Below are 14,036 nucleotides of genomic sequence, written 5' to 3' on the forward strand. Positions count from 1 at the left end.
ACCCCACTCCACTAATATGCTGGTGACGGGTAGCACAGTCTCCTTACAGTATCAACAGTGCCGATCACTGACGGTGCCAACAACAGACTACCGTACGTGCCACAACTAGCCACGGCACCAGGTAGAATAGACTTAGGAAGAAGTAGTTATTGTTTAATTGTGGCTAAAGTGCAGTTCATGAATATATACATTTTTTTCTTTGTTCCCTTCAGTAGAAAAACATAGCCAAATTCAAATAGTGGCCAACCTCTATCAAGGAATATCCACCAAAATGACTTCCACAATGCAGATAGTTATTATTCCCCTCCTCCCCTCCCCTCCCCTCCCCTCCCCTCCCCTCCCCTCCCCACTCCTCCCTTCTCCCCATTTCATCAGAACCCTTGAAAATCCTAGACAAAGCATTGCACATGCACTAGATAATGTCGTATATGAGTGAGTACGTGAGTGTGTACAGCAGCCATATAGCTCACATATTACAAACAGTGGTATCATCTACTCTCAGGAGATAACTAAGAGGTGATAAACTAGCCCACGATGTTGACTCTCTCCTTGCTAAAGGACTTTCATCTCACGACCTTCTGGCACTTTCATTATCAACAAGCAATTGTACCAGCTGATGTCCTGACTGACAAGCAACATGTTGACATTAGTGTCTGCCCTTGGATCACAGGCGATAACGTTTAAAAATTTCCAACCTTCACCTTGCTAATTCTTGTGACCCTTCCAAATGTTTCACATTGCGTCACGAGTAGACAACCTTCAAATCCAGTAAACATGTTGCCATCATTGTGACATGGCTCTATAGATAAGGAGCGACGGGATAGTCTAGTGGTTAATGCTTTCACTTGCCACACTGAATTCCAGGGTTCATTTCCCAATGTGGGTGTAATGTGTGATGTTCATTTCTGATGTCCCCTGCTATGCTAAATTGTCTAAAAACTATACTGACTCCCTCTGTCATGTGCAGAAAGCACCTGCAGTAAGAGTAGCCATGACTGGCTAATATATGCTGACGAAGTCCACAATATTACAGTTACATCACATGACCAAATCTAGTCTGGACCAGACAAACCGGAGGTTGATGAAGGGTCCATGGTAGCCGATTCGACACAGTTGGTTTGTCCGTTTGCTGTGCCGGCATTCTAACCACCCTGTGTCAAAGAACAAGCCATGATTATGGAGACCTGTTTTGCCCTGAAATAGGATGAGGAACCCCTGGGGATTACATGCGGATATGTTTCAGTCATTTCGTCAAACAAACAAAAAGAATGTGATTGGTCAGCACCTTTTCTTCCAGAGGTATTATAACTGTCATATCCTCCTGAATGAGCTTGTGTAGACATTGAATATCCTATTTATCCCATGGAGAGGTGTAGGCATCCATGGATGGTGCTGCCCGGCAACAAGGCCCAGGGTCACCGCATTGAGCCCTATACTGGTGTTGTAAAGCTTATCATGAGCGTTGTAATAAATTAGTAGAGCAGAGACAGGAATGTGTCACACTGTGTCCATCTGCACCAGGGTGTCTATGGTTGCCATGATAAGCCCTGTTTCCCAGTGAGCCTCTTTACTTCACACTCCAAGTGATTATCACTGAGCTCGCACTCATGTTCCCGAGTTATGCAAGGAGGACCAGATCAGCATACATCCATATAGCTGATCCCCTCCATCAACCTCCATTCCCCCCCCCCTCTCATGTAAGCTCCTGCAATCAACACACACACACACACACACACACACACACACACACACACACCCTCTCCTCCCCCCCCCCCCCCCCCCCCCCAGCTTCCAATTCACAGTTAGTAACAGGACTGCCCACCGCTTCATTTCACCCTCTGCATGATGCCACATATATATTGGGTTCCAATCATCAAAGTAGTAAATGTCAAAGAAGCATCACTTCAGTCTGTCCTCCAAATTCATGCTGTGATTTAACTGCAATACTGTTAAAATTATTGTTAAACCAAAACTTACTCACTCACTCAAAGTAGCGTAAAAGCCAAATCAACCATTTACTTGCCCAAAAGGATGTTATCATGAAAATCACTAATTTATTTGAACGCTGTGAATACGGTGTTCATTCTCTTGGCCAAATCGTCTAAGTCACCTCACACTTGTTTTGGGGGACTTGCTACAATGTTTCCAGTGCCTCTTACTCTGTGGTGGCTGAAGTAAGAAGGAAGTTGTTAGTTACATACCAGTATGATTGTAAGATGGAACTAGTTCCAGACCTTCTACCAATCTCGCCCTCCACCCGCTGCTGCTGTCTGCAATGACATTTGTCTCAGACAGTTGTGTGGCACAGACCAGATTACTACTGGTCAACATCAGTGTTGTTTATCATCACCTGCATGAAAGTAAGGGCTTTTGTTTCAGATCTTGTACTCTTTCTTATCAGTTCATTGTCATTTATTGATTTTGTTCTTGTTTGATTTTTTTTCAATCTGAAATTATAGCCAATGAAATCTAGGTATACCCATATGCCTCTGTACCTCCTCAGTGCTTTTCCTGATGTTTGGGAAGCTCCTACTGTGATAGTGGGATAGACCCAAACCCACATCTGATGTGAACTGTAGCACGCTTTCAGCATCTGTGTCTTCCTGTTTGGGAGCTTCTGGCTACCTCCCGGCTTTTGCTTTCCTTGCATCTCCAAGCAGCATCCCCTGCCTACAAGATGTCAACATACTGCAGACCTCTAAACAGTCAACACTCAACACTCAACACTCAACACACAACACTTAGCACACACAACACTCAACACTCAACACTCAACACTCAACCCTCAACACACAACGCACAACACTCAACCATCAACACACAACACTCAACACACAACACTAAAGACTCAACACACAACACTAAAGACTCAACACACAACACTCAACACACAACACTAAAGACACAACACTCAAAACACAACACTAAAGACACAAGACTCAACACACAACACTAAAGACACAACACTCAAAACACAACACTAAAGACACAAGACTCAACACACAACACTAAAGACACAACACTCAACACACAACACTAAAGACACAACACTCAACACACAACACTAAAGACTCAACACAACACTCAACACTCAGCACTCAACACACACAACATGCACCACTCACACAACATGCACCACACACACAACACTCAACTCACCACTCAACACACAGCAAACACACAACACTCACCTCACCTCACCACACCTCACCACACAACACTCACCATGCAACATACAACACACATTACACACAACACTCCCTGCTTCAACAGACACACCTTGATAATGCACACCCTTCTTCTATGGACACCTTGATAATGCACACCCTTCTTTAACACACACACCTTGGTAATGCACACCCTTCTTCAACAGACACACCTTGATGATGCACACCCTTCTTCAACAGACACACCTTGATAATGCACACCCTTCTTTAACACACACACCTTGATGATGCACACCCTGCTTCAACAGACACACCTTGATGATGCACACCCTTCTTCTACAGACACACCTTGATGATGCACACCCTTCAACAGACACACCTTGATGATGCACACCCTTCAACAGACACACCTTGATAATGCACACCCTTCTTTAACACACACACCTTGATAATGCACACCCTTCTTCAACAGACACACCTTGATGATGCACACCCTTCAACAGACACACCTTGATCATGCACACCCTTCAACAGACACACCTTGATGATGCACACCCTTCAATTGGAACACCTTGATAATGCACACCCTTCGACAAGTTCTTTATCTTCTAAACACAGTTTTATTCAATTCTAAACCTTTCCACTGGTAAAGAGTTTTTTAAACTTTCAGTTACTGTACTTCTTGCACCATTTGATTGCTGTTATATGTTGTCATTGTCACACACACACACTCCTTCGGAAACACAATGGAACATCTACACCTTGTACTCCCACACAGTCCACCATCAAGCCAGGCAAGGTCATGACCTCAGTATGACCTTGACCTGATGACATACACCACCTTGACCGTCTATGGTTGCTGCTGCCCCGATATCGATATACATAACCCAGGTGGTGGCCTCCATGTTGTCTGTCTCGCAACTAACCGCACTAACTCTCCTCCCTGCGCAGGGCAGCCCCGGGCTAGACGCTCCCTGTCCCATCGGTCCCGACGGGCTCCCTCTGCCCGGGTGTGGTTGGAGGATGCCACCGAACCAGGTAACCTTTGACCTCTTTGCTTGCCGCCCTAATGCTTGCACCCTAGACTCCTGGAATGATATGAAATATATGACATGGTCATGCCAAGTGTTAAATTACGAACGGAACAAATCAGATCTGTTTATAGCATGAAGACTTCCAGGCAGTGGACCCACTGAAAGGTTGCTATAAACAGATGGTAAAACAATGAAGACTTCCACCTGCGTCTTCAAGACGTGATGGCATCATTGTTGTCTGCATGTGAATGTTGTTCGTAATTTTACACATCTAACCACTTATGACCTTGAACTATGACCTTGAATGCATGCATGCATTGTAGGGGCTGCCTGGACTGGATGCCCCGTGTCCGGTAGGCCCAGATGGACTTCCAATCACAGGCTGCGGAGACACAAGTTATGAGGCCAGGAGTGCCCGCTCGCTGCACAAATCCCGACGTAAGCAGCGCAAGATCTTGCGGCCGTAGATCAGGTATGGGGCTCCAGTGTGGATGATATGCATTGATTACAAAGTGCACTCTTCTGTGCTGTCTTATAGAAATGCAGGGTAAGGCCAGGTTATGTTAAACATTCATGCCCAACCACATCATTTCAACAGTCAATCACTGCTTCCTTCTCTCTGTAATATGACTTGCCTCAGACTTATTGAAGGAGGATAAAAATCATATTGGTTTTTATGAAAAATGATATATTTTGGGCTTGTTCTTATGGTTCAGAAGATATGTCAACCACATCTTCCCGAGGCAAGAGAGTTAACTGACATTAAAAGTCCAGTTTCCCCCCTTGCCGAACTAGGCTGGAATTACTGGGCTTGATCGTAGCACCACCATTGGCTATTACCAGTTATGTCCCTTCAAAGCGTCTCCTATCTACCAATCTTCAAACAAAATGGCGGCACAAAGTCAGGATGATCTGATCGATAATCAAGACCTATATTGTGATAAAACGGGTCTTACATCGCGAAAAAGCATCAAATCACGTGAGCACCTTGATTAAAAACATGAAAAGATTTGGAAAATATCTGTTGACAACAAGTTGGCGGTGCACATGCTTTTCAAATCCTGCAATCGATCAAAATCTGCACAACAGATAATGAACCGGATTTGGATTTCATTGTGCGATTTTGATTGGACTATGCATAGACTCATTAGCCCAGCCAAAATGTAACTCCATAATACCAGCCAAGTTCAGCAAGGGTGGAAACTGGACTTTTATAGCCAGTTAACTCTCTTGCCTGGGGAAGATAACTCTCTTGCTTGGGGAAGATAACTCTCTTGCCTGGGGAAGATGGATGACCCAGCAAACTCGGATACCCGATAAATACAGACACAGAACTCACGGAATCCTGTGTACATACCTGCAGTTTTACCATGATAGGATATCAGACACCATTAGCAAGACCACTGACAGGCCTATCTACTGCATCAGCTACCTTAACACATATATATTTGAAGTCCTTTATCTTAGAATGTGAATTTCCATGTATACTCTAATCTGCTCCTGTCAATGAGGCACTGCATGGGAGGGGGGCACTGCACTATTTCGCATTTTGTTTTAACTGTGCCAGTAATCTGTGGTGCCACCGTATGAATCTGACCACACTGCATGGGACATGTGCACTTGGGCACCGAGTGATAAGCATGTGGTATAATGCATATATCATGGCATATCAGGTATATGTGCCCTGGGGCACTAAGTGATGCACATGTTAAATATGACATATATCAAGGCAGGGATACAGGTATATGTGCCCTGGGGCACCAAGTGATGCACATGTTAAATATGACATATATCAAGGCAGGGATACAGGTATATGTGCCCTGGGGCACCAAGTGATGCACATGTGGAATATGACATATATCAAGGCAGGGATACAGGTATATGTGCCCTGGGGCACCAAGTGATGCACACGGGTACATGTGCACTTGGGCACCGGGGAATGAGCATGTGGAATATGACATATATCAGTCAAGTATGTGAGAACAATTTAAAAATATCTCTCTATCACATAACCTTACTTCCCTTTATATCATACTGAACTGCATCATGGTGTAATATCTTACCAACATGTTACCCTAATCCAAAAAATATTGCATGAAGGACTCTTACATCTTTCCAGAAATATTATTTTTATTGCTGTGATGTAATGAATTGATTGTCAATATAAGTTGTTGATAGCTGATGGAGGTGACAACAAGAGTTCAGAATATGGCTGAGAGTTTTCTTACTCTGTTAACCTTAAAATATTACCTCAATATAATACCAGAAATAAGCATTAATTCCTCCTAGAGCCACAAAGTCTTTTTCTGTTATATATATATATGTGCCAATCCTGAATGTTGTAAAAGGAGGAAGGTTTAATATGTATGCTTCGGTCAAACCACTACACATCAGAAGTTCAAGAGAATGTTTCAGGTAAATAATCAACAGTAATTTCAAACCGGGCTCAGAGTTTGCTCTAGTAAACTGTGGTGGTCATAAGAGACAATCTGACAGATCTGTGGTCAGGCTCAGTGACTAGGCTCATTGAGTGTCGATGCTCACAATGTCAACCACTGGTTTGTCTGATCCAGATTTGATTATTTATAGGCAGCAGCCATAGAGCTGTTATATTGTGTGGCATTAGACAACAAACAAACAAACAAACAAACAACTCCAAACTGTCTTGACCGTTTGTTTTAATGTCTATGTGACTTGAACTTATTCATCTTTCGCATTAAGGGACAGTGGAGCAGTCTAGTGATAAAAGCCTTCACTTGTTCCACCAAAGGTCTGGGCTCTTTTCCCAGATGGGTACAATGTTTAAAGGTGTTTCTGGTTTCTCCGACATGATATTGTTTCAATATTGACAAAAATGACATAAAACCCAAGTCACTCACTCACTTTGGCCTTGACAACAAGAGGGGGGCAGGGATGGCCCAGTCGTCTAAGGCGCCACGATTCGCTGTGCAGAGTTGCTTCCCTTGGGCACGCCAGAAATTGTGGGTTCGATTCTCGGTTCGCCCCAATTATGTTTCTAGGTTTGTCAGCACCCGTGCTCGTGGGTTTTACCAGAGTGGTAACCGTCTAAGACCTACATCACTTGGGGCTTTCCTCCCGCATTACGCCGCGATATAACTTGAATACTGGTAAAAACGGTGTTAAACCGAACTCACTCACTCACTCACTTGACAACAAGAAGTAACATTGATGAGGCCTTTTCTGGATGTCACAGCAGTGACTCTGTAGCCCACCCTTTCATGTTACAGTTGCCTGGTCGTGTTAGGCACAACAATTCACTGTGCAGAGTTGTATCCCTTAGGCCTCCCAGGAACCTAAGATTGTGGGTTTGAATCCCGGGTTCGCCCCAATTATGTTTTAAGGTTTGTCGGCACCATACCCGTGCTCTGGGTTTAACCAAAGTGGTAAACCTCTTAGACCTGCATCACTTTGGGCTCTCCTCCCACATCAAGCTGACACGCGGTGATAACTGGAATATTGTTCAAAGCAGCGTTAAACCCAACTCACTCACTCACTCATGTTACAGTTACAGAAGTACTATGAAGATGCTCTATGCATCAGTTTGAGTGTACAGTGGAGACTACAAACAATATAGACACGTCTGTATCACGAGTCTTGGGATGGACGTTGGCCAGACATCACACAATGAGCATTGTTAGGTGGTTTCTACAATTCAACCAATATATGGTGAGAGTGACATTGTGATCATGGGTGTTCGAATGTACAAGTATCAGCGTCAGCCGAGTGGCCCTGTGATGTCTCGACTACCATGTTAACTGTTCTATACGGAATGTACCCGGTATCTTCAAGCATGTATCACTGATATCTCCCGGTGTTTATCTCCGTTATCTCCCGGCTGGAGACTCCAGACTACAGCTGGACAATACAGCTGCCCTATGTCCACTGTATCAGCTGGTCAGGCAGATTAATCACATGGTCAGTGACCACCAACTTTCTGGAGAGAGCAGATACAAGCCTGACAGATTAATACCCTTGTTTTGCCATCAGAAGTATGTACAGGTTCTCCTCTCTAGAATTAATGGTCGGCCATTAACCTTCAAATGTCAGCCAGCTAGTTGAAGCCCATCTACACAATATATTCCTCTAGTATTCCCTTAGTGCTCATCAGCCCTAGTGTTATCTCACCTGGTGTTATGAGTCCACATCTACCAAAGCTTCATATGAGCTCATATCATGGCATATTGTCCTTGTGTCATTATAGTCTATCATAAAAGGAAATTGTGCCTGCAGTGAAATAATCCAAAATATGTTGGCGATGTTTGGCAAGTGACACACTGGTCGCTATGTTAGCGATGTGTGGCTAGTGACACACTGGTCGCTCTGTTGGCGATGTTTGGCAAGTGACACACTGGTCACTAAGTTGGTGATGTTTGGCAAGTGACACACTGGTCCCTATGTTGACGATTTTTGGCAAGTGACACACTGGTCGCTATGTTGGCGATGTTCGGCAAGTGACACACTGGTCACTATGTTGGCGATGTTTGGCAAGTGACACACTGGTCGCTATGTTGTTGATGTGTGGCTAGTTACACACATTGGTCGCTATGTTGGCGATGTTTGGCAAGTGACATACTGGTCACTATGTTGGCAATGTTTGGCAAGTGACACACTGGTCGCTATGTTGGCGATGTTTGACAAGTGACACATTGGTCGCTTTGTTGGCGATGTTTGGCAAGTGACATACTGGTCGCTATGTTGGCGATGTTTGGCAAGTGACACACACTGGTCGCTGTGTTGGCGATGTGTGGCAAGTGACACACACTGATCGCTGTGTTGGCAATGTTTGGCAAGTGACACACACTGATCGCTGTGTTGGCGATGTGTGGCAAGTGACACACACTGATCGCTGTGTTGGCAATGTTTGGCAAGTGACACACACTGATCGCTGTGTTGGCAATGTGTGGCAAGTGACACACACTGATCGCTGTGTTGGCGATGTGTGGAAAGTGACACACACTGATCACTGTGTTGGCGATGTGTGGCAAGTGACACACACTGATCGCTGTGTTGGCGATGTGTGGCAAGTGACACACACTGATCGCTGTGTTGGCGATGTGTGGAAAGTGACACACACTGATCGCTGTGTTGGCGATGTGTGGCAAGTGACACACACTGATCGCTGTGTTGGCGATGTGTGGCAAGTGACACACACTGATCGCTGTGTTGGCGATGTGTGGCAAGTGACACACACTGATCGCTGTGTTGGCGATGTGTGGCAAGTGACACACACTGATTGCTGTGTTGGCGATGTGTGGCAAGTGACACACACTGATCGCTGTGGTGGGGAGGCGTGGAAAGTGACACACACTGATCGCTGTGTTGGCGATGTGTGGCAAGTGACACACACTGATCGCTGTGTTGGCGATGTGTGGCAAGTGACACACACTGATCGCTGTGTTGGCGATGTGTGGCAAGTGACACACACTGATCGCTGTGTTGGCGATGTGTGGCAAGTGACACACACTGATTGCTGTGTTGGCGATGTGTGGCAAGTGACACACACTGATCACTGTGTTGGCAATGTGTGGCAAGTGACACACACTGATCGATGTGTTGGCGATGTGTGGCAAGTGACACACACTGATCGCTGTGTTGGCGATGTGTGGCAAGTGACACGCTGATCACACATCCAATCCGGGGTCACACTGGCAGTAAGTGATGCCCGAGGCCGACCAGCTGTGACAGTGGCTCACCTGGCCCAGCATGAAGAGAGGCAATGGTGGTGTCACATGGTAGTCCCATGACACAACGGCATTGTTCCAGCTATCAGAGAGAACAATCAAGGGACTCTCCCCCTCCCTGGTCCCAGGTGTGCGTGATATCGGCATGTCTGGCCCCACGTTCCGCCAGCACCTTCAGATGAGGGTCATGATAGGTAATAATCAACAAATGCAACAGATGTCCCCATTCAACAAACACAACACTTTAACATGATAGTTATTTAAACAGCTAAAAATGTGTGATATGTAATCAGATATCCTTAATAGGTTAAATTAACAAACAGGTAATTTTTGTTATTTTGTCATGTTTCAACTTGCTCAGTTTGAAAAACAAAGAATCTAAAGAAATGTAACCTGCCTACAAATGTCAGTATTCTTTCTTCCATATTAGCAGCTGGATCATCTAGACTAATGACCTGCAAGAATGGCAGTATTGCCAATGAAACGATGTCTGTGCAGATATTTCAATTACATTGGCATAATTTCCAATGAATGAAAGAATAATTTTGAAAACATGTTCAGTGTTTATTAAAGGGAAGGATAAACAAAAGGAGACTATCAGAGGTTTAATCAGAGTTTTTTTCTTGCATTCTATACTCATAAAAAATAAGAACGGACACAAAAATATCCACTCTGAGTCACATCTGAGTCAAGACTCCAGATTTCCATATTCAGTTCACACTAAGATACGGTCCGGGTACAAAATGATGTTGAAAAGCTTTGATACATCTTATCATCCTTTTGTATTCAGAGTACATGTTTATCAAATCGGACCTATACCGCTCAAAAGAAGTTAAGGAACACCCAGTCGGGTGTTCTTTAACATTTGAGTAGTATGATTCTTATGGAGAAAAGTTACTCATTAGCAGTGGAAAGTCAAGAAGATTTCTGGCTTTTGAATCCTATTTATCAACATTTTTCAACAATTATATTGCAACACAATTCCCCTTCATTTAACAATGTCCATTGTTACAGTTTAACATTTATTTAATGTTCTAGATTTGTCCGGCTCATCCCAATGGAGATGATTAAGTAGTGTTTGTTTGCCTGCCATTTAATCTGTTTTCAATGTGCACACAAACAGCCAACTCCTCAACACGAGGGAGGTAATATATGGGACTGGGTCCCCCCCGCGCTGACACTGCCTGGGGCCGCCTGTCAGGGCAGTGATTGTAATTAATGGCTTGGTGTTAATTAGGTTGTTAATGAGCGGACTACAGTTGTGTGTCACACATCACAGAAACAGCATATGTCAGTCGTGATGGCGGCCATGAACAGCTTCTGCAAAGCTATTGGGTTGTTTGTTATAAGGAAATACTGTGTAACATTGTTTGCCCTGAGACTAAATCAAAATGTCAAGTTGTGAAAACTGTCAAACTGTTCGTTTCTACATATTGAATAACTTGTGCCGTTGTGTTGTGAAGTCTCCAGCTTGACATGTTTACGAGATGGGGTGGTAATTAATTTGGTATTTTAATCTCAATCAGGTGTCCAAAGATTATTTCAACACCTCAGTTACACCATCAATAAATATATCAATCAGATTTGCTTATTATAGATATTCAAAGTTGATATCAGAGCTCAGGGGGCCTACAGACAGCAGTGAATAAACCTGCTGAGTCTGCAGTATTGTCTCCCAAACACCCACAACCCCACCCTCCATTTATTATAATTTCTATTTTGTGTTTAAAGTTTCTTTCAACACCTCAGTTATGAAATCAATGAATTTATTAATGAGATATGCTTATAGATATTCAAAGTGGACAGAAATCAGAGTACATCTCGAGGGCCTACAGCCAGCTTGGTATGAATTTGCTGAGTCTGCGGTTATTTCCTCTTTCCCTCCCCCCCCCCTCCACAAACCCTCTATCTCCTAATGCTGTGTAAACCCATGTGGCACTGGTCAGCTGGCTGAACACAATACACTACTGACCATTGTTTGGGGGGCCATCTCAATAGTCAGAGGGAGGTGAAAGGGCTCATACAGTCAGTTTGCTTTGTTTGTTGGTTGTTGCACTCAGCAATATTCCAGCAATATTCCAGCGGTCTGTAAATAATCAAGTCTGGACCAGACAATCCAGTGATTGACACCATGAGCATCGATCTAGGCCATTGGGATACGATGACATGCATCAACTGATGCCAGACCACCCAATCCCGTTAGTTGCCTCTTACCAACCAGTCATGTCTTAACATGCAGGCATCGGAAACAGACAAGCTGTATTGAGTGAGTGAGTTGGGTTTTACGCCGCTTTTAACAGTATTCCAGTTATATCACGGTGTGTCAGCTTAATGTGGGAGGAAAGCCCGAAGTGATGCAGGTCTCAGACGTTTACCACTTCGGTGAAACCCACGAGCACGGTATGGTGCTGACAAACCTAGAAACATAATCGGGGCGAACCGGGATTCGAACCCACAATCATAGGTTTCTGGCGTGCCCAAGGGACGCAACTCTGCACAGCGAATTGCGGCACCTTAGACGACTGGGCCACCCGTGCCCATAGACAAGCTGTATGTAGGGTGGGGTACCACTGATGAGATGAACACAAATGCATTTGTAACAGTAAAGGTGTGCTGTTATAGCTACAATACACTTTTAGCAAGTGTCAGGATATTTTTATTGGCCATATATAAATGCCAGCAACCCTGTATCACATGCAGGATATCAACTGCAATATACGGTATATCCCCTAGAACCACCATATTTTACAGCAAATACCTGTATCACTTCCATGTGAACCCATCCTCCTCAAGCTTGTGGTGCTAGGTTGATAGTCTGTCATAGACTAACATCTAGTCACTGAAATGAACATATCGTACATAAAAAACAGTTGTTCAGTTATCTTAATAAAAATATAATAAAAAGGAGCCCTCTTCATTTTCAAATACTGCAGTGATCTAGACTTGCCAAACATTATAGACTTGCCTGGGCTGTATTTGATATATATTTGTATCAGGGTCTGTAAGACAGACTAAGTCTGTCATATTGACCCTGAAACAAATTTATCCAATAAAGCCCCTGCAAGGTCTTTGATAGGCATTTAGAAGTGATTCACGTAAGGAAGAGAATATATGTATGTCAAGTTCATTATTATGAGGAACACAACTTTTCGGAGTATATACTCACTCACATGATGAAGGAGTAAGCATATACTCCAAAACGTTGTGTTCCTCATAATAAAGAACTTGACATACATATATTCCCTTTAAGCCTCTGCAAGTCTATACTAGTGGGCAAGTCTAGATTACTGCAGTATCTGAAAATGAAGAGAATCTCTAGGCAGCTCTTTATTATATTTTTATCAAGATAATTTAAAAACTATAAGATATGTTCATTTCTGAGACTAGATGTTATTCTACTAGCTTGGTTTTGATACAAATTGACAGAGAGGGTTTGAGATGGCCCCTAGCCATGGTAACTTTCCACCAACAGTGAGGTCCATGCTGTGGTCAAGTGACCTGTGAGCTGACCAGACACCTGTTGGCCTGCAGGGCTGATCCCTTTATCAGACACTCTGCAAATATTGGCCCTCTCAGACCCCTTACATCCCCTCTCAACACTTCATTAGGGGGTAACCCTCCCCCAGCCCCAAGCCCTGGGGGTAAGCCAGGGACAATAGGGATTGGGCTGACCCAGGGGACACTTCAAACATGCTTTGATTGAATAATGCCTCTAATTAAAAGTTGTGCTTTACAGTGATAAGTGACAGTTAGGCTAGAATTGCTCCACTGTCATGTAGCAACTTGACTGGAATATCTTCATTTAATTTGATCAAAACCAGTCCAGATTATCAAAAAAAATATTCTAGAAAGCTGTAAATCAGTATTAAAAAGAAATTAAAGAGAAATGAATTGTGTAATAAAATAGTTCTCTGACTATGTTAGTGTATTGGTCATACATAGTATTGTCATTAGTTGATCCATACACTCATATAGTTCTAAATGCCTCTTATACATCAAGTTACATTTTGAATCTATAATTACCCCCTTAGAAACTTTGACCCTGAGGAAAGGTTACGAGAACTAAAATAAACAAATATACACCATAGTGTACTTCATCATGTATTTCGTGAGTGAGGCAGTATGGTTCTACT

The 14,036-nt window shown here is 43.6% G+C and overlaps 1 protein-coding gene across 13 annotated transcripts in view; it reads left to right on the plus strand.

Moving 5' to 3' along the window:
* The window catches only part of LOC139468474 (collagen alpha-1(XXIII) chain-like), a 144,409-nt gene that overhangs the window by 125,240 nt on the left and 5,133 nt on the right, over positions 1-14,036 (plus strand). For 9 of the 13 annotated variants that reach the window (XM_071250446.1, XM_071250445.1, XM_071250449.1 and 6 more), the window contains 2 exons: positions 4,119-4,205; positions 4,525-4,673. In XM_071250446.1, the coding sequence (XP_071106547.1) occupies positions 4,119-4,205; positions 4,525-4,668 (231 nt within the window). In that variant the 3' untranslated portion in view covers positions 4,669-4,673. The remainder of the gene's footprint in view (positions 1-4,118; positions 4,206-4,524; positions 4,674-14,036) is intronic. The other 4 variants (XM_071250453.1, XM_071250455.1, XM_071250454.1 and 1 more) reach the window with 2 other exon arrangements.

This window comes from Haliotis cracherodii, unplaced genomic scaffold (assembly GCF_022045235.1).
Source record: "Haliotis cracherodii isolate W230 unplaced genomic scaffold, xgHalCrac1.p SCAF_2, whole genome shotgun sequence".
Taxonomy (NCBI): Eukaryota; Metazoa; Mollusca; class Gastropoda; order Lepetellida; family Haliotidae; genus Haliotis; species Haliotis cracherodii.